The 21,600-nt window shown below is 41.7% G+C and overlaps 2 protein-coding genes across 11 annotated transcripts in view; one reads left to right on the top strand and one right to left on the bottom strand.

Moving 5' to 3' along the window:
• LOC137299880 (gap junction delta-3 protein-like) overlaps nt 1-21,600 on the bottom strand; it is a 115,410-nt gene that overhangs the window by 51,219 nt on the left and 42,591 nt on the right. The window lies entirely within an intron of this gene.
• Nucleotides 1-21,600, top strand: part of raraa (retinoic acid receptor, alpha a) — a 484,346-nt gene that overhangs the window by 442,453 nt on the left and 20,293 nt on the right. For all 10 annotated transcript variants that reach the window (XM_067968843.1, XM_067968840.1, XM_067968839.1 and 7 more), the window contains 3 exons: nt 13,431-13,591; nt 19,134-19,310; nt 20,669-20,873. In XM_067968843.1, the coding sequence (XP_067824944.1) occupies nt 13,431-13,591; nt 19,134-19,310; nt 20,669-20,873 (543 nt within the window). The remainder of the gene's footprint in view (nt 1-13,430; nt 13,592-19,133; nt 19,311-20,668; nt 20,874-21,600) is intronic.

Raw genomic sequence — 21,600 nt, 5'->3', positions numbered from 1 at the left:
GCCCAAGATGGGAAATGTTCCAACACTTACATCCCTCAACTTGTTGAACATAAAATTCTCACATAAAAAGTGCCTCTTATTGGGAAAATCATCTTGTCCACGTTTGAAATCCTCTTCTTAATATACTACTTCACCATTGATTAAGGAAAGACAGAAAGACTTGCATTTATATAGCGCCTTTCACGTTCTCAGGATGTCCCAAAGCGCTTTGCAGCCAATGAAGTACTTTTAAAATGTAGTCAATGTTGTAATGTAGGAAACGCGCCAGCCAAATTGCGCACAGCAAGTTCCCACAAACAGCAATGTGATAATGACAGATAATTTATTTTAGTGATGTTGACTGTGGGATAAATGTTGGCCAGGACTATAAATCCTACAAGTTTCACCCTGTATCATTGATCATTGCTAACATACTTGCACCACATCTGGGAGTGCCCGACAGCAGTAGGTGCTTTCTGCGAGTGCCAAAGCAAATAACTGCTGCAGACTGGCTAGCATTTTTAACTCAGAAACATAGACAGTTGTTGGGTGCGGCGGGCACGACTGAGCAGAATCACGTCTGCTGCTGGTGGAGGGGGAATGGAATGATTGACTCAATTAAGGTGATATCAGCAGTGAATCACTGCCATTTCAGTGAGTGGGGAGAAGTTAGCTAGAGACTGCGAGATATGGGAAGAACTCATCCGCATTTAACAAAAAGTTCTCGTTTGAGGTCAGATGACTTACTGTGACATGGTGAGGTAGGGTTGGGATTTGAGCACACAAGTCTGGAACACAGTGAGTCCTATGCTCATCTGTGCTGCAGTGCGAATTGCTAAGCAGAGGCCAGATTGTCAAGGCAAAGTAGAAGGATATTTATTCTGTATCTAATCATGCTGTATCTCACCAGGGAGTAGTTGATGCTTACACTCAGTGTCCAAAATACGAAGTCTTCCATTACCCAGCACTAACATTCCTCAATTTGATGAACAAAAAATGCATGCACAAAAAGTAGTTCTTTTTGAGAAAATCATCTTGTCCAGTTTTACACTCCTCTTCCAAATATACCCTTTCAGCACTGAGTACTGTAAATCCTACTTGTTAAAACCTGTATCAATGATCATTGACAAGGATGGGACTTATAGGATTAGGATAAATCAATGGAATACTCAGCCTTGAGTGCTTTAAACACCTACTCATGGTTCTTAAAACAGACAATTGGTGCAGGCCTGGATATAGGTCTCCATTCTGTACTCAAAGAGGGGATTATGTGTGGCAAAAAAAAAAATAAAGGAATCAAAAATTCTGAAAATAGGGGCACAGCCATTAAAAATTAAGACAGGAAAGTTAAAACTGACTGGCCCAAAAGCATTGTGGTGGTTAACAAATATGTCACTGTGCAGTTATACTGGAGTTAAGATTCATTACAAATGGAGTTGTGGGCCCCACAGAGCTGTTTAGTGTAATTGACTAGTTCATTTAACGGAACTCACCTTAAAAGGCCCATAGATGTTAATTGAGCTTAGGCTAGGACAAGTCAATTGTTATAATGAGATTTAACTGTGGATTTTGGTCTAGTTTATTACATACATGGGGATATGTATTCTAGGCTACCAGACATGTCTCATTCTATTATTTTATATAGAAACCTGGTTAAAGGGACAAGGCCTGTAGTGCAGGATAACTCCAGTCAGGTTGTGATTATTTAAGGCCAATGAAAATAAGGATATTTGTAGAGATAGGGAGCAAAATCAAAGAAAATTTAAAATGGAAGCAAGAAATAACCTGAAAGGAAAGATTAAAAATTGGTAAAAGCTCTTGCGGGGGGAAGCCTCATCCTTCCAGCAACCGTAATTAAAACACATATATCTGTATCTCTATCATGGTTTTCCTGCTGCTGTATTGTAGGTGGTTATTGAAATTCCCATAGCATCTACAAAACCAGATCAGAATTTCTATATATAGTAATGAATTATTAAAATTCAAAACATATGATGTTTCACAAAACAGAACATTTATTCTGTGCCATTTTTTTTACAAAAGGTATAAGGATAGATTTTCTGTATTTCCGCTTCTGGCACATAGCTTCACACGCTGGAAGCACATACCAGGAATTTGAGAGCGGAGGTCAGCATTCCCTGTGAGATTTTCCGTCCATTAATTTAACGGACAGAAAATCCTGTAGAGCTTGTTGACCTCTGCCTCTGAATTCCCAATGTGCGCCCTCAGCATGCGAAACTCCGTGCCAGGAGTGCAAATTCATAAGGTTTACCCTCAGTGGGTAGCACGTTCGTCTCTGAGTCAGAAGGTCGTTGGTTCAAGTCCCACTCCAGAGACTTGAGCACAAAATCTAGGCTGACATTCCAGTGCAGTACCGAGGGAGCACTGCACTGTTGGAGATGCCATCTTTCAGATGCAACGTTTTGAGGCTCCGTTAGCCCTCTGAGGTAGACGTTAAAGATCCCACGGCACTATTTCAAAGAAGAGCAGGGGAGTTCTCCCTGGTGTCCTGGTTAATATTTATCCCTCAATCAACACCACTGAAAACAGATTATCTGGTCATTATCATGTTGTTGTTTGTGGGACCTTACTGTGTGTAAATTGGCTGTCGCGTTTCCTACATTACAACAGTGATAACACTTCATAAGTACTTCATTGGCTGTAAAGTGCTCTGGGATGTCCTGAAGTCATGAAAGGCGTTATATAAATGCAAGTCTTTCTATTTAAAGGGGTAGCCATGATGTGGAGATGCCGGTGATGGACTGGGGTTGACAATTGTAAACAATTTTACAACACCAAGTTATAGTCCAGCAATTTTATTTTAAATTCACAAGCTTTCGGAGGCTACCTCCTTCCTCAGGTGAACGATGTGGAAATGAAATCCTCAAAATGAAATCGCATTTATAATTCACAGAACAATGCTTGGTGATTACAGACAGTTTTTTCAACTGACTGGGCAACGGGCAGTTGAAAAAACTGTCTGTAATCACCAAGCATTGTTCTGTGAATTATAAATGCGATTTCATTTCGAGGATTTCATTTCCACATCGTTCACCTGAGGAAGGAGGTAGCCTCCGAAAGCTTGTGAATTTAAAATAAAATTGCTGGACTATAACTTGGTGTTGTAAAATTGTTTACAATATTTAAAGGGGGTCACTGTGAAAAGTGCATGTATAGTAAGTGCATTTATCAAGATACCATACGACAAATCAGAATGAGAATTTGAGCATATTATCTCTAATAATAATTTTAAACAATACTTGTCAAATGCTACTCTTATTGGATGACAAAAATTGGCTCTCTGTTATCCCATTGGTATCCCTTGGTTATGTATTATCCTACATTTTTGTTCAGTTCAGGTTGTTATGACAACATTTTCCTCTAGAACTTGCAAAGAAAATACTGGTTGTGAATGAAGTGACATTTAATTCCAGTCTGGGCAACAGTCCTTCCAGGTGTTGCAAAGCCAAAAAAGATAGTGGCTCTGTTTCCTTCTGGGTGAAAGTTTCATGCTTTGTTTGCATACAGAAGATGACAATTATTTAACTAATTAGCCAGTCATTTGTGCAGCAGTAAAAGTTAAAGACATCACTGTTTGAATGGCTTGTGTCAGTTTAGCCGAGTAAACATTAATTCAGGTGAAATTCTTGTCTGAACTAGCATTGCAGGTAAATCACTGCTCTCTTTTGTATGAATATTTGCACTTTATGTTCTTCAGCTGGCTTTTCTTGTAAGCTGATCTCAAGCTGAAAGCAGAATCAGTGAACTTCTGGCAAGATTACTTAACTGCTAGCACGCTAACATTCACTAGACAAATATAGAACAACAGATGCCAAAAAGTGTAGGCTATAGTACAATCCTGGGGGTTCACATGGCATCGTTAATCGCAAGAGCAGGGTTTGAGTGCTTTTTAAAGTCACCTCAGTACTTGAGATTGTGTTGCAGTCTGTTAACACATTTGTGGGCATCAGCTGTTCTACATATATATTTCTGTACATTTCAAAAGTCAAGCAAAGTTTTTTTATGACTGTATGGTGTACGTTTGTTGTTTTACCATTTGCCCTCTTTAGTTAAGATCAATTTCACCTTTGTGAAGAACTGAGAGGTGCACAAATAGAAAGGCCACACTGGATAAATTACTTTATATGAAAAGTTACAGAAAAGTTTCATTTTTCTGAGATCTCCCTCTCAGTTTTCTGCCTCCTGTGTTGGAGGCACTGACTCATGCCGAGTTTGTTTACATGAGCACAAACTGCCCCCTGGTACTTCACTCAAATAGCCATTTTTTATGTGTGAGTCTGGAAAGGGAGCAGCAGGAAGCTACTCAACCATGAAGGACATCACAGTTGAGCCCAATTCTATCCTCACTCAAGGTACACACATGCATGCACATATTTTCCATCAGGGATCACTGCTAGAGATCAGAAAAGCAAACTCTGGTTTGTTTTTCCTCTCCCAAACCCAGCGGCTCTGACACCGGTTGTAGCATTGCAACTGCTGCCCAGCTGAGATAAGCTAACTCATTGCAGCTGAGGAGTTGAACCTGGGACCTTCTGGTCAGTATAACTCAGGACTTTCACCAAACGGAATGAATGATTTATTAATGCTCAGACTTATCTACTAGGGTTTCTTCAAACAGAAGAAGCTCAGATTCAATAGTTTGTGCTTCCAGTACAATGTGTTGCCAACACACGCGATTCACTCACGGGTCCCACAGTTTGCAGAGGTTCATGTGGGGAAATTTGAATGTAACTTTCTTTAAGGTTTAAATTTCCTACAAGAACTTACAAAGTATTTCACAAATTGCAGGACTTGTGAATGATGGCAACACCGTATGCCACTAGTATATTTGCAGACATATTGCAGCAGGAAAGTGAAGAGAGGCTGGCCAATACAGCCAGTTAACTAAAAGTCAGTTCCCGAATGCAGTGCATGCTACATTGCTACGTTACAAGTAAACATGTTCATTTAAAAACTGTAAAGGATCGTCAACCAAATGGCTAAGCAGCAGAACAAGTGATGAAAAAACCTTGAGACATTTTTTCACTTTTATGTTAACACTGCTTCGACTTTTTATCATTGCTGGAGTGAAAGATCATTACGCTTGTGTTATTCCATTGACCATAATTTTAATGGGACTGGAGTGATATACATAGGGTTTTCCAAGAAGTTTTTCAGTGTGAATAGGTAAAATGGATTTCAGTTTGATTTGCAGTGAAAAATTCCATTCATTCAATGTCATATAAAAAAATTAGGACCAGAAAACAATTTGTTAACATTGTGTGTAATCCACTAAGGGCCATCAGTATTTCTTAAAATAAGAACAAGGAAGCTTTTAAGGAACACTATTCATTTTAATATTGATTGCTCAAAAAAAAATCAGCATTGGATATATCGAAGATGTCTGATATTGCTGCTTTTGGACTCTATAACTGGACCTCTTCTAGGCTCAGGCTCAGTCTGAGCTAGCTTGCTTACTCTGATCATATTGGAGTCACTTGCAAACGGACTGTGAAAATAAAGTCACTGAGATACTCAGAAATACTCAGCTACTGTCCCAACATGATAGCTCCTTCACATCGTACTTGTATTATTCTATTGACTCAAGTGTAAAATGAAGGGGCTTGGCAGTGCTATATATTATGAGGAAATTTGGTTATCCGGAGAAGTTCTTATTGGTTCTGAAAGAGCTCCAAGATGGGATGTGTGGCAGAAGTGTATACTGACAGAACTCCATATGAATCATTCCCTGTTTGGAATGATGTGTAGCAAGGATGTGTACTGGGCCCTGCTGTATTCGCACTTATTTGGCTATACTGAAATGATGCAATGAGAGCCATTCAGATGAGAGTTGGGATCCGAATCCGCACAATGGGGAAATTGTTCGATCTATCAAGACTGCGAGCATTGACTAAACTCTCCAAACAAATTATAGAAGAACTTTTGTGTGCTGATGACTGCGCTCTTGTGGTCCAAACAAGACCTTCGGCTGACGATGGATAGATCTGCAGCTTCCGCCAGTAGCTACGGGCTTACTATTAGTCTAAAGAAGACTGAAGCAATGTATCAAATGGCTCCTGGGAAGCCACATGTTGGATCATTGATAACTATTGGCTTGGTTGAATTGAATGCAATCAAGGAGTTCACCTATCTTGGAAGTGTACCACCTGATGATGCAAGGATCAATAAGGAAATGATAGCTCGCATACAGGGAGCAAGCATGACCTTTGGTAGACTGTCCAATTGTTTGGAATCAGCGCGATATCAAGGTTAACACTAAACTGAAGGTTTATAAGGTGGCTGCCCTTGCCAATAGCCTGTAGGATGTGAAACATTGGACACACTATAGAAGCACGTTCAACAGCTGGGAAGGTTTCACACTTTGTATAAGGTGGCAGGACAAGATCACCAACAACAGAGTACTGGAATGTGATGACAACATCAGCATTGAGGCTATGATAATCAGTGCTTAAATCCGTTGGGCTGGACATGTTGTTCAGATGGATGATGTACAGTTAACAAAGCACGTGCTTTATTGAGAACTGGTAGTTGGCAGAAGAAAGCAGAGCGGACAACAAAGATGCTACAAAGATACACTGAAGATTCCCTGCGAGCATTGACTCTTGGGAAATCCTGGCCTCCGACAGACAGCAATGGTGTGCTGAAGTGAGAGAAGACATGAAGGATTTTGAGCTACAACGCCATGCCAGTTTAGAGCCAAGACACTAGAGACGGAAGGATCGACAACGTTTAGAGGGATCAACCCCCTCACCAAGAGCATGGTTATGGGAGCCTTGTGGTAGACAATATCTGTCACGTATGGCCTGCATAGTCATCAATGCACCCATTTACTGCGAACTAATGCTCCCTTCTTTGCCAGCACCATCATTCTCGAGTACGAAGGACACACTACCAATGCCATATTATGCCAGTTGTATAGTATGGATGTTGTGCCTTGCTCCTTCCACAGTGGATTGTGATCACTAGACCATGTGAACTCAGACAGTTACAGCTCAATTTAGTATGAGCAATAATAACCTGGAACCAGTCTTTTTTTTGGGAGAAAGTTCATTCTAAATACAGCATAAGTTGATTCTTGAGAGTTACAAGCCTAGGAGATACTGCAGTGTGTAAACACATGAATTGTTTAGCAAAGTCTGCATGGATCGGATCTTAGAATTTAGGCCATGAACCCTATTGCCTCTTGAATATTGGCCTGGCATTAGAGGCCAGCATAGCTGGGAAAAATATACAGATTTTGCAATGATTGACTACGAATGTACACAATCCTGTGAACAGTCACTCCCTCACTTACTTTCTTGTTGAAACCTGTTTTATTTTCAGTACAAGACATTTTTGCTATCTCAGCACTCTCTTAGCCAAGGTTCTGAATGAAACAATAACTCATAAAGAGACAGCCGCTGTGGTTTTTGTGTCTTCATTTAATGGTCTGGGTCAGATTTACTCTTTACAATGCTGCCTGGCTTTGTTCACGCTATGGTGCCTGGTCCCTGGAAAAAAACGTCATTTTTTTTTGGAACTGTGGATGGATTTAACTGGTGCCCATAACAAGCTGCCTGTGGTAGTGTTGCTTGGTGAATATGGGTTCACCAGCAGGCCTCTGAGTTCCTGACGGCTCAGTTGGCAAAGGAAGCGGGTAACTGAGCCGCACAGATGAGAAGACCCCGGGTTCAATCGCTGGCCTATTCTGAGTTAACTGATCTCGGCCCAAAAACAAAAACTTGAATTTATATAGTGCCTTTAACGTAGTAAAACTTCCCAAGACACATCACAGGAGTGTTTTCAAACAAAATTTGACACCGAGCCACGTAAGGAGATATTAGGGCAGGTGACCAAAAGCTTGGTCAAAGAGGTGGGTTTTAAGGAACGTCTTAAAGGAGGAGAGAGAGGCAGAGAGATTTAGAGAGGGAATTGCAGAGCTAAGGGCCTAGGCAATGAATGCATGGCCGCCAATGGTGGAGCGATGAAAAGTGGGGAAGCGCAAGAGGCGAGAATTGGAGGAGCGCAGAAATCTCGGAGGGTTGTAGGGCTGGAGAAGGTTACAGAGATAGGGAGGGGCGAGGCCATGGAGGGATTTGAAAACAAGGATGAGAACTTTAAAATCGAGGCGTTCCCGTATCAGGAGCCAATGTAGGTCAGCGAGCACAGGGGTGATGGGTGAACAGGACTTGGTGCGAGTTAGGATATTGGCAGCAGAGTTTTGGAGGGTGGAAGATGGGAGGCCAGCCAGGAGAGCATTGGAATAGTCAAGTCTGGAGGTAACAAAGGCATGGATAAGGGTTTCAGCAGCAGATGAGCTGAGACAATGGTGGGGATGGGCAATGTTACGGAGGTGGAAGTAGGCAGTCTTGGTGATGGAGCAGATATGTGGTCGGAAGCTCATCTTAGGTTCAAATAGGATGCCAAAGTTGCAAACTGTCTGATTCAGCCTCAGACAATGGCTAGGGAACGGAGTTTGTGGCGGAGACCAAAAACAATGGCTTCAGTCTTCCCAATATTTAGTTGGAGAAAATTTTTACTCATCCAGTACTGGATGTCAGAGAATCAGTGCGACAAATGGGAGACAGTGGAGGGGTTGAGAGAGATGGTGGTGAGCAGGCAGCAGTGGTGAGAGGCCCAGGCAGCAGTTGGGGGTACAACAATTCGTATCAGCATCCCGGACAAGGGAGGAGAAAAAGACAGCCAGAGTTCCTGCTCCTGATTGCTATTCTACGATCCTGCTTTTGGCAGGCGGTTTAATGAGGATAAGATTGATCTTGAATGTGATGCCCTCCACGAGTCAATAGCCTGCTGAAACTCATTCTCTTGGCTCACACATGAACACTCGGGCGAGGTACAAGAGGGCTACCCAATGTCATTGAAATATTGGACCAGTATCTCAGCAGATTCAACGGGGGAGAAATTAGTGCAACCAGCGAGAAATGGGCGTTGTGCCTGGAAGACATGGGCAGTGTTTCATTAAATGCGTTAAACTGTGGGTTTTCAGTACGTTGAGCTGAGCTAGTTGAAAGTAATAAATATTGCATTGCTTAAATGAGGATGTTTTGTGTAATTGAACAAATGGTGGTTTCAAACGCGACAAAATTTAATAACCTGTCAACACTAGGATTAAATGCAAGTGTCATTTTAGAGCTGTTATTTGTTTTTTATTATTGCTTAGCGTTTGCTATTGCTGACATAAATAATTCTAATTTTAGGTATAATTACTGATTGTTATTGCCTACTCCATTAAGCATTAGTGACCTTTCAGCCTACACAGCATTATAATTTGGGTTTTGTTGCATTTCAGCACTTGGGAGCTAATTGTCCCTGAAAATGTTTGCTTTCCCTCTTACTGCTTGCAGCCGGTGTGGGTTTTTATTCTCCAAGTTTTGATTTCCTTTCCTGAAAGGTGCTGACTCTTGCTGGGGTGCAGATCCACAGATACCAGCAGACCCTGAGTGCCTTGCCCAAGTGGGCATTTTTGTGGATGAGTCTAGACAGTAAGTGCAATGTGGGTATTGCAACCGAATCTGGTCCTGCCCTTACTCAACATTCACACATGCACACTTTTCAGCAGAGGTCACTGGATAGCAATGAGGAGCAGGAATCTTGGCTGATTTATCTGCTCCTTGGCCCGGGGGGTGATGAGACCAATTGTAGCACCTCTACGGCAGCTCAAACTAGGAACTGGACCCAGACCCCAACTGGTCTGTATGGCTTGGTTACGCACTGCCTTTACCAACTCAACCATCAAAGGAGTTTATTGTGTTATTTTAAAATGTAATTAAATGTTGCAGAGCGCCGTGATCTGAGTTTGTGGTTGCAGTTTCCCTGCACTTCTAAGTTCTCCAATCCTGCCCACACAATCAGGGGAAGGAGACATTTCCCTGTTATGGAAGGAGGAAGAATCCCAGCCAAGTTGCCTTTGGGTGCTTTTCTGCACCTTCTAACATCTGGCTAATTAGTGACTTTGATACGTTACCTGCCTCAATCAATGCAATGCAAGGAGGCTAAGAAAAAAGGGCAAGAAATAATTAAGAAATATGGGATTTTTAGAAAAGCGACAAGACCATTGGGGGGTGGAGGCACAGAATTAAGATATTGATCGCGGAGCCTCAATGATGAATCCGAGAGAGAAAGTGGTTTTGTGGTGTCTGTTGACAAATAGAAATAAACCAGCAACGTGACCACTCTAATGAACATACTGAATCTACTAATGATATAGTAATTATACAGAAATCAAGAGGCTCATTGTAATTGGAATATCTCTCAATGGAAAAGGCTACTGCTGTTGGAGATCCCCTTGTTCCTTCAACTCTTGCAAAAGGCCTTTAGATTTGTGCCCTTGAATATCAAAAGATCAGCACTTTCACATGAGTGGCTATGGGAGGGAAATGTGTCTCAGAATCCTGCATTTTATTATCAAGAGTGACTTGTCATTCATCTGACCCAGCAGACTTGATAAATGAATATTTGCCAAAACTCACTGCTGCCTATAGATTTTCCTGTTCAGGATCCCTGCTTCCAAGAATATAGAGTGAACTCAATTTCATTCCAGAACAGTGCCAACATCAGTAAATGTAAAAAAAAAGGCCTGCCTTTGTAGAACCTTGTTTTGTAATATTTTTCTGAGTCCATATTCCTTGAAGGAAAACTTGAATAGGTGATCAGGGTCATAATGCACTAGCCATACTGTTCTTCCTGCTCTTATACTGGTACCCTTTGGGAGCAGTGCTGATGAACAATGCTAAGTTGTACTACCCGCTTGTGCGCCCTAGAGTCCTGTACACACATATATAAGATGTTTGCGCATATTGCTACATTTATGCGGCTAGATAGGCGAATAGAAATTTGAATATTGTTGCAAGAACCAGTATCTAAGTTCATGATTACTATAATTCTTAGCTGTAATTAGTTCTGATATTGTTTGAATTCACTCAAGGTTCTTGCAGTATTGATTGAGAAACACTTTGATGTCAATGCATGGGCATTTATGCCTGTGTGCACTGACACCGTGATGTCAGGCTACATTGTGCATTATGGGCTGATGTTGTGTCTGTTGTAGTTACACTACAGTTAACTTGCATCTTCCAGGTGACCCTGCAATCGACACCAAGCGATGTAACCCTGACAGGGTCACACTGTGGGACCAAAAATCCACAGGCTCAGCATAAGTTCAGAGACCTGCTTGCTCATGACCTCCGATGCTGACTCTGCCAAAGTTCACTGGATCGGGCGAGTTCACAATTTCAATAAAGCAAGTGGGCGTCAGCACCACCAGGATCATCTTAGATGCCTGTCTAAGGAGAACTCAAACCGAGGCGGAGTGTACTGGTCCTGGTGGCTTCCAGGGACCCCCTCCCCAGAAACATCCCCTTAGTGGTCCATCGGCCCCCTTTGCTAGGGGGAAAAAGAAACTTGTACCGTTCACAAATCTTTGGGGGTCCAAGTCAAATCCTAAGACTAAACTCCCAAGTTAGGTTCCACGTCTCCGGATCATGGTTATACCTGCCCTTTCTTAGTGTACTGGCCCCCCAATTTCCCATCAATCCAAGACATGGGAACACCTGCCCTGGGAATCCCCAACTTAGGCCATGCCCCTTCCTATACTGCTGGCCTTGTTTGAGCCAGGAAAGGAAAATGCAGCCCACAGTGTCTAGTTTATAGCTTATAAATTGCCGGCCAAAAGCTGGACCAAGTGACACAAGAATGAGCTGGTGGCAGCCCTATTTGTGATAGTATAGCAGGAAAGTGCAAGATGCACAATATCATTGGGGCATGAGAGGCATTGAGCCAAGAGGTATGTTCGTATTATGGGGTGGGGGTCCAGTACAGGCTAAGTGCTCATGATCGTGTTTATCCAACCGAATGGCATAGGTTTATATTTCAGTCGGGGTTTTTTTTTGCGTGAAAGGAGTACTCCTGATGGCATGGGGTAATGCCTCTTGATGTACGTGCTCCTGTCACTTTATTGTCACTTCTTCCAAGTTGCCAGATTAGTGAAATGACAATAACTTTATGTCTGGAATGTACTTATTTTCTTCCTGACCTTTTAGCTAAGTTTAACGAAGCTGGATGCCCTTTGAAAGGTTGGGACATTTGGCTAGCAAAATTCAGCTCCAGACAAGCCAGCTAAAATCTAAACATGCCCAGACCGAGCAACACTCTGTCTCTGAGGAGCAAAAAAAAATGATATGGCAAAGAGGTTATTTGCTTAAGAGGAATTACCGTATTAGTACAAGATGATAGATCTCTCTGTAGAGTTATACCCTTGAAGATATAAGATCAGGCTGTGCTCGTTATCGGTCAATTTAATTTGATCTTTGCAATGATTGACGACATGGTGCAGCTGCAATTTTCTCTTCCTAAATTTTCCGTTCTCTTTTTTTTTTCCTCCCTGTTATTGAATTCACACAGCAGACATGAGTGATTATATGCGCAGTCTAATAGTTTAGTAATGAGCTCATTCCTTTGTGAATCGTGCTGCGCAGCTTTGGGTTCTGGCTGTCGTTTTTCAGTTATAATAATAATTAGGCGTCGGACCAGGCGCCCTGCTTCATTGTAATGCCCCATTCCTGGCCTCCCATTGACTGCCCTTGTGAATTAATTGTGCTTTTACTTTAGTCGTATACTCTTGGCAGCATCCAAGTAATATTCCTGCCACCGAGGGCGTATGTTTAAGTGTAAGGGATGTGAACTCTGTGCCTCCAGCGGCACCCTAGGCCCAAAGTTTTTGTGTGTCCCAAGGCAGCGCAACTCAAGAGCCTATGCGCAGCATGAGCATCCAACAAGCCTGATGGTAAACTCCAAGGATAAATGGGTTAATGGCATTCCCAACTTATGGGCAGTGCCGTTGTTTTACAATAGCAAATAAGTCAAGTTCTGTTTTTATTACTTGGGATTCTTGCTGGTGCTTTCAGAATTGAATTCCATGATCCTGTCCATTTTCCTCTGCCTTTGGTCATGGGTCTCCGATCGAATTCTATTCTCCCAGAGCCCCAAGCAATAATGTAGAAATGGCACGAGAAGCTTTGTGGTCTTTAAGCAAATAAATTTCACAGTTGTGTATGTGATCCGGGTTTTGCATTCAGTATCTCTTGTCCTGGAGTGTCGCAGTTCAGTTGTTAACTTCACACTCATTGTTACTCTAAATTATTAATATTTCTTTCCTCAGCCTTGTTTTTCTTTCTCATGTAAATCTCTCATTTGGCACTCCATTGTCTAACATTAGGGTGACCTAATCCCAGGGTGCTGTATCACTGCTCTATCACTAGCCACTAGGGGGTGCAAGTTCAAGAGCTGTGTTCTGAAGCTAAATTAATTGAGAGTGTCTGACTAAAGTGTAACCAACATTTTTAATACGCCAACAAGAACTCAAAATCCTGAATGCGGAAATCCTGGCTCCTTTACCAACAGCTATTTGTCTTTCTTTTTCTGCCACTTCCCAGCTGTGCGAAATGACAGGAACAAGAAGAAGAAAGAGATCCCCAAGCAGGAGTGTTCAGAAAGCTACACAATCACACCCGAGACTGAGGATCTAATAGAGAAAGTCCGCAAAGCCCATCAGGAAACCTTCCCAGCACTGTGTCAGCTTGGCAAATACACTACTGTAAGTATCAGTGTTACACATACTGCACTAATTAACTACTGTAAGTACCAGTGTTAAACACACTACTTAGATGCTGCACTAAATACACTACTGTAAGTACCGGTGTTAAATATATTACTTGGATACTGCACTAAATACACTAATGTAAGTACCAGTGTTAAATATGCTACTTAGACACTGCACTCAATAAACTACTGTAAGTACCAGTATTAATAACCCTAGTGTAGACAAGAGTATCAGATGTATTACTGTTAGTGCCAATGTTAAACATACTGACTAGATCCAGTGGCAAATATACTACAGCAAATATTGTGTTATATTCTGTTACTGTAAGTACCACAGCTGCTGCATTGAAGACAAACATTAGTATCATGGTGTATATTTAAAATCAAGTGCATTAGTTGAACCTTTTCACAGGTTTTTAAGACCAATGAAACATAATGTGAGGCAGGACATCCAAGTGGAATATGCCCCCCATCCCCTGACTGTCAATGGTCACACAAGACAAATGGCCACTTTGGTGAGGTACAAGAGAGTGACTGGCACCCATGGAGCCGCAACCTAACATGGAATCAACGCCTTGAAGGGAGGGGAGATAATTGGTAGGAAAAGGAGGGTAAGAAAGGGGTCCATGTCTAGAAATTCCACATGACAGGATCCCATTCACAGCTAGTACATCACGGAGAAGGAGGAATTAGCGGAAGAATCTGTGAAGCTGTTACACACCCACCTTGTAGTGGCCAGCTACAGAAGGGCTTGATGGTTGAAAAAAAGACCAGTAAAGAGGGGTTATGGGAAATGAATAAGTACACAACTATTAGCATCCATTTTGCATATATAGCTAAAACTAGTGCATTTAGACTAGTTCTACAAATATAACATGAATAACAGACAGGTGGGTTAAATCACAATTCCATGTAGTTCTTATTTGTTTTGGGCCAGAATGTGCACAAGTAAGAAATCCATCTGTGCAAATACAAGCTCCAGACCGAGGAGGGAGAGTCCAGTAAGGACTTTTCTGGAATATAAACCTTACCATTCATTATTTCACGCAGCCAAGAACAATGAGTTTGTAATGTGACTGGTGCAATAAACATTTGGAGGAGCGATAGTACTGAGAAAGAATAGGCAGTTTACAGGAATAACTTGTAAGTAGCTTTTACTTCAAATATCAACATTAAATATATTTTACAGGCAGACTCCCTTCCCTTATTAGGTTAAAATTCAGATCTGCCAAGAATTGAATCCTTTCAACATTCTTTGAAATAATGATTATTTGGACCATCACAGGCAGACCAATTCAGCTTCTTAGATTTCCGTATCAGCGGTTTCTAAGATCTCCAGAAGTGCCAATCCAAACTGATGACTGATTTTCCTTTCTCCCTGTCATAGGATCTGCATGGCCTTCACTAGAATCTTCCCCACCGTGACAAAGTTCTGATCTATGGCTAACTGAGGGTGCTAATCAATGTTTTACCAGTCATGTGTCAACATGATGGGCTAGAACATGCCACTTGTCTCTTAGAAATCACCACCCAAAATTATGCCATGGGATATCAATGTGCAAACACTAATCTATAATCTGAAATTCGTCTCACCGCTATTTTAGCAGAGACGTTAACCTGTTTCAAGTACATTTAAAGTAAATGGGTTAACATCTTCACTAAAATAGAGAGAGAAATGTCAGACAAGTGTGTTAATTATTCATACGCTAAAAAGCCCATGGTGTAATCTCAAGGGCCGTATTTTAATGCAATAGTAATGGGGAATTGGAGAAGTTGAAATTAATTTTAACACTGGTAATTATTGCAGTATTTATTAAGTTGTTAATTGTTAAAGGCATTTTGATGCAGTCCCCTCGGTATGAATTTAAAAGAAATATTGCTACCCTTAATGACTCAATGAGTTTAGCCAATGAGTAGTTGAGCCACACAGACCTGGAAAGTCCCTGGTTCAATCACTGGTCTGTGCCTAGATAGCTGACCTTGGATGGGGCAGTGGTAAGGATGCTGCAATTGGATTACAGCACCCTGAGTTAGGGAGGAGAAAAATCAAGAAAAATTCCTGTTCTTCATCACCATTAAATAAGTTCTGCTGGAAAATTAACCCCGACTGTTGAATAGCCTGCCGGAACTCACTGCGAAGGCTCACTCGTGAACTTGGCTGAGGTACTGGAAGGTAATCAGCGCCACACTCTGGCAAGGAGTATATACCTTCAGGAAAGGAGGAAAAAATTAACGAGAAAAGAAAAAAATTAAAGATATAGGAACAAAGGAGCAGGAGGAGGCCATTCAGCCCCTCGAGCCTGTTCTGCCGTTCAATTAGGTCGTGGCTGATCTGTATCTTGATTCCATCTACCCGCCTTGGTTCCGTAGCCCTTAATAGCCTTGCCTAACAAAAATCTATCAATCTCAGTTTTGAGATTTTCAGTTGGCCCTCAGCCTCAGCAGCCTTTTGGGGGAGAGAGTTCCAGATTTCCACAACCCTTTGTGTGTATGTGTAGTATGTGCCATCCCCTAGAGCATGTGCTTGATGTTGCAACCTACATGTAAATGGAAGACATTGGAATCTGAACTTTTTTAGGATGAAGGGGCAGTAGGTCTGGTAGGAGAATATTAACCTCTTCATCATTGAGCTGCAAGTTTGAATCATGAGGGGGATTTTATTATCATCTCTCTTGGGAAACATTCACCAGTTCTTGCCTGGGTCACTAAATGGGCCATTGCATCATGGCAGACCTTTTAATCAGGCTGTGGTGAGACTGGTACAGAAGTAAGAAAACTGTCTGGTCCCTCAGAAGTCACCACACAAACCAGAAGTAAGCTTTATGTCTGGTCTGTGTTGAATTAGCAGAAATTGAGGTGCTGCAATTCTCTTCAATGCCCCCTTGGATTAGGGAGGGAGATGTCAACCAAGGTTCCCACTCTTGATTGCTAACCAGCTGGAAAATGCTCATATAGATATCGAGAGGGAACAGGATTAGGCTCCGGCTCAGGCTCGGCGGTGATTCTCTTCACGGTCAAGTAGTCTACTGACACTTGCTATCTCAGCTCAGACATGAAGAATGGTGTGAGGCACCGGAGGGCTGCTGGTGCTGTGGATCCTGATCCCGGCAAAAGAGTCATTACCTTCAAGAGAGAAGGGAAGCGAATTGGAAGGAATTGTAACAGTAAACTGTTCTAACAGCGTTCACAGATGAGTTTGCAGCCAAGCTGTCTCGGCCTTGTGAATAAAAGAGGAAGGAAGGTCAGAAATCACATGCTAAGTCTTTATAAGCACCTATACTATGTTCTATGGCAGGTTAGTTCAAAATAATCTGGTGTGGTTCAACCGTAATAATTATCTCATACTTTGGCAGCAGCTGTTCTCATTTATTTTATTCCTTAATCCTGTGTGTCAAACGAGCGTATGTTACATTCTTTAGCTTTACACTCCTGCTCGCGCCATTCCTCTGTCCTAGGCTGTCATCCCAAGATGACAGTTTTGAAGGTCAGTGTCTTATGCATGGAAGAAACTCTGCTGCATTAAGCACTTTGTTTTTTTGCTTGCTCGCAGTTACTGCCAAACCAAGCAGAAACAAGCATTCCATTAAAACTGATCTTTAAACGATGTGGCATCTATTAAGGTTGTTCTGTCCTTGATCACATGTACAAGTGCAGAAGTGACAGCAAAGAGTTTTTAGGGGAAGAGAAAGTAACTGTGATGGAGCTATCTGAAAGTAATGTGCTGTAACCCTTCATATGCCGAAAGTGGCCAAAAGGATAAAAACAGTAGCCATCATTGTGACTATCACTATTGTCATTGACTATTTGTTAGAAAAGATGCCTTTTGGTATTGGCTCTGTTTGTTCCTTTCTGATCCTGTACAAAGTTCCAGATATTGTGATTTAAAAGAAAAATTCTAATTTTTTCCCCATCCATACCTGAAGGGCTGACTCTTGCAGGATTTCAGTTCTTGGGCACCGGCAATCCTTCACTTCCTCCCCCAAGTGACCCATTTTCATATGTGGAGCCTGTGCGGTCATTATAGAGGGCCTCACAGCTGTCCTCACCCGACATGCACTTGTGCACACTTCTAATAGAGGTCACTAGATAGCAGTCAGGAGCAAGAAGCCCAGCTGATTTTTTTTCCCACTCCATATCCCAGGGATGTTTAAACCAAATTCATTTCTGCCCAGTTGAAATCAGCTGACTCAGCACTAACTGGGGATGGGGATAGAACCTGGAACCCTCTCATCTATATGGCTCAGTATCACACTGCATTTATCCACTGAGCCACGGAGAAGACGTTTGAGTAGCTTTATATAATGCAGCCATGCAGAGTGGGTGTGTTGCAAACAAAGGATCTCATTTGAGCTCAGAGTCACAGAGCACTTTCTCATCACTCTTTAATGTATGAACTAAAGATATTGTGCCCCATTCACCACGGATCTAAAAACGATAATTAAACCGTGCGTAACTCCGACGTCACCAGAATTTGGAGCAAATTAATTATGTAGATCATAGGGTACATTCTCCAAAGTTGTGCTTGGAACGCATTTTAGAAATGCAAGCGTCAAGGGCAACAGGTCCTACAGGATTTTCCATCCATTCTAATAGCTGGAATGTTATGCAACGTCTGCTGACGTCCATGACAGAATTTGCGATCTGCGCTTCCATCAGGCAGTGTGCCAGGAACAAGAATTCATAAGATTACACCTTATGTGTTACTGAGAAGGGGACTTATGTGCCCATTCAGTGGCCCTTATATCATTAATTAACAGAAAAATACATGCTGCTTACAGTTTTCCCCATTTCAGCTCATTTAATGTTTTTATTTTTCATTTAAAACAAATGTATTCAAAAATGATTGTAAAAACCCATGCGTTTGACAAAGTCCTGTCATGACCCAAATAAACAATGACTGTCCCCCAGCCAATCTCTTTTATGAACAGAATGCCTTTTTTAAAAAATAAACAATCTGCTAATGAAACCATATTCCTGAAGATTGCACATTTTAAAATCGCCCATTCCCCCAATTTCAATAGCCAGTCCTTAGTTACAGAGAAAAATAGGCATTCTTCCATTTTCCATTACAAAGGAACTTGGGTCCTTTGATCATTTACTCATACCTCATTCTCTGTTGGTTGTTTTGAAGGTACAAGTGTGGGGAATGTGACTTCCAATTTGTTGCCAGCCACACCAGGAGCATTTATGGACCAGTCTTGCAATGGCAATCTCTGCTCCAGCCTATTGTTGAGTAAATAAGGAAGAGTGCTAACACAAACTGAGGCAATGGAAAAGGATACAACTTACACTAATGTGTAAATTGATTTCAGTATCCAGTTTCCTGTTTGTGGCAGTTTTTGTCAGAGGGGAAAGAGTGCTACAATAATCACAACCTTTTCATTGCAGGGAAAAGACAGGCTTATGTTTCATGTAAATACTTAAATATCTAGTTTTGATTCTGCTGTGCAAAAAAATAAAAGTGCAGATATTTTGGAAATTATTATGATGGAGTATTCCACTTTTCCTGTAATAATGCCACACTGTTCCCTTTGCAGAATAACAGCGCTGAGCAGCGAGTAACGTTAGACATTGATCTCTGGGATAAGTTCAGCGAACTCTCGACTAAGTGCATTATCAAGACAGTCGAGTTTGCCAAACATCTGCCTGGATTCACCACTCTAACCATTGCTGACCAAATTACCCTCCTCAAAGCTGCCTGCCTAGACATCTTGGTGAGTACAGTATCTCTGTTTCATCATTTATTTCCTCCAAATTTATTTCTATTTTCCTCTCCAGAAGATACTGATTCATTGTTCCATGGCACCAGCTGTCTGGTACTTCATCAATTGGACTTTTCTTCATTTGTAACACTTGCCGGTTTGTGTCAGCAGCTATTTGACCGCAATGGGGCATTGCAGTTAAGCCTAGTCCTTTCATAACATGATCACTGGATAACAAACTGGAGCAGGAACACTGGCTGATTTTCCTCTCCCTAGCCCAGGGGAACTGAATCCAGCTGTAGTACCCCAACTGCTTGGCTGGCTCAGTAAGACTAGGGATTGTACCTGGAAAGTTCCAGTCTATATGGTTCAGTACTGCCTTTAACAACTGAGTCATTGGGGAATCACCAGGGTCTTCCTTTAGTGCTTATCCAGGTGAGAGACGGCATGATGGAAATGGGAAATGTTGCCAATACATATTAAACACTTACAGAGAAGGGTCAACTCTGTTACAATAGACTAAGCGCAGGGTGTTCTTCCCTTGTATTTAGGTTTTACACAAGTATTGTCAAAGCAAGCAACAGCAACACCGAGAAGTTGTGTTAACATGCACCCTTAACAGACTGCAGGCATTGGATCATATCGACAGAACTGAGAGGGTCCCCCATCCCTTGGTACCTGTGACAGTGTAGCAGCCTTGCACCACTGAACCTTAGCAGCAGAACCAAAAGGCTCCTGGCATCTTTTCAAGTCTTCTGTGAATAGTGTTGGCACAGAAAGGCAGGAGATACTCCATCTAAGGCTGTTTTTAAAAAAAACCTGACATTCGGTATCTGCATGAGACTTTGTTTAAATTTCCATCGAATTTATCTTCAGCTAATCTCAGCCCGGGTGGCGCTAAGGATGCTACACTTCGTTCCTGGGCCAGAGAGTGGGAGAAATCAACTAAGGCCCGTACTCCTGATTGCTTTCCGATGATCCCTTCCCCAAAAGTGCACGTCGATATTGGGTGATCGGGTTTGGCTTTAATGCCCTTCATGGTTTAAAAATAATGTGCAAACACTCATTATCTTTGCTCATACATGAAGAATGACCATTTCAACAAGGTACAGGCACCTATGGAACCATACCCCAGTGAGGAGTTGAGGAGTCTTAAGTTTTTGGGAGGGAAGGAGAGAAAATTAGCACTAAAATAGTGATCAGTGCCTGTCAATACAGTCGAAGAGACATTTATTCTGCTGGTCAATGTGTTGCAACAGAATGGGCTATTTGATACCAGTGTTGTATGTGGACTGTATACCTGTATTAGTCATCGTACTGAAGGACTAATCTGCATACATTCATGTTATGTTGTTTCATTGTTTTCTTAGATTCTGCGAATCTGTACCAGGTACACCCCTGACCAGGATACCATGACATTTTCTGATGGCCTTACCTTGAACAGGACACAGATGCATAATGCAGGCTTTGGCCCTCTCACTGATCTGGTTTTTGCGTTTGCCAATCAATTACTACCACTGGAGATGGACGATGCAGAGACCGGGCTCCTTAGTGCCATCTGCCTCATATGTGGAGGTAAGAGGGAGAGAAACACTAGAGTTGCAAATAGTAATTGCAGCATATTGTAATATAATCTGGTACATTAATAAATATTAACATTGTTAATTTTACTGCAGATAAGAGAAGTAAACGTGGGAGAACATCTAGGGAGTAGTGACCACAATATATTAAGGTTCACAATGATGATTGGGAGAGATGTAGATAGTAAAAGACCAAAGTAATAGATGGGAAAAAAAGCTAACCATGAGGGAATGAGGATGGAGCTAAGGAAGTTAAACTGGAGAAAAATATTGACATAGGTGGGCAATATTTAAAGGAGAGATCAATAGAGTTCAGGGGAAATATATTCCACTAAAAAAAAAACAAAGTAGCCAGGAATGAGGTGCCATGGATAAATAAAGAGGAGAGGATAAAATTTAATCTTAAAAAAAGGCATATGCAAAAGCCTTAGAGAGGGCGCAGAGGAGATTTACCAGAATGATACCAGGGATGAGTCACTTCAGTTATGTGGAGAGACTGGAGAAGCTGGGATTGTTCTCATTAGAGCAGAGAAGATTAAGGGGAGATTTAATAGAGGTGTTCAAAATTATGAGGTGTTTTGATAAAGTAAATAAGGAGGAACTGCTTCCACTGGCAAGAGGGTTGGTAACCAGTTATCTTAACGTCAGTGGTAAGGAAGATACTAGAGTCTTTGCTAAAAGATCAGATAACAAAACACCTAGAGACGGAAAATATAATAAAA

Source organism: Heptranchias perlo, chromosome 30, assembly GCF_035084215.1.
Source record: "Heptranchias perlo isolate sHepPer1 chromosome 30, sHepPer1.hap1, whole genome shotgun sequence".
In the NCBI taxonomy this organism is placed as follows: Eukaryota; Metazoa; Chordata; class Chondrichthyes; order Hexanchiformes; family Hexanchidae; genus Heptranchias; species Heptranchias perlo.
The sequence above is the reverse complement of the archived record's forward strand: the minus strand, read 5'-3'. Positions and strand labels throughout refer to the sequence as shown.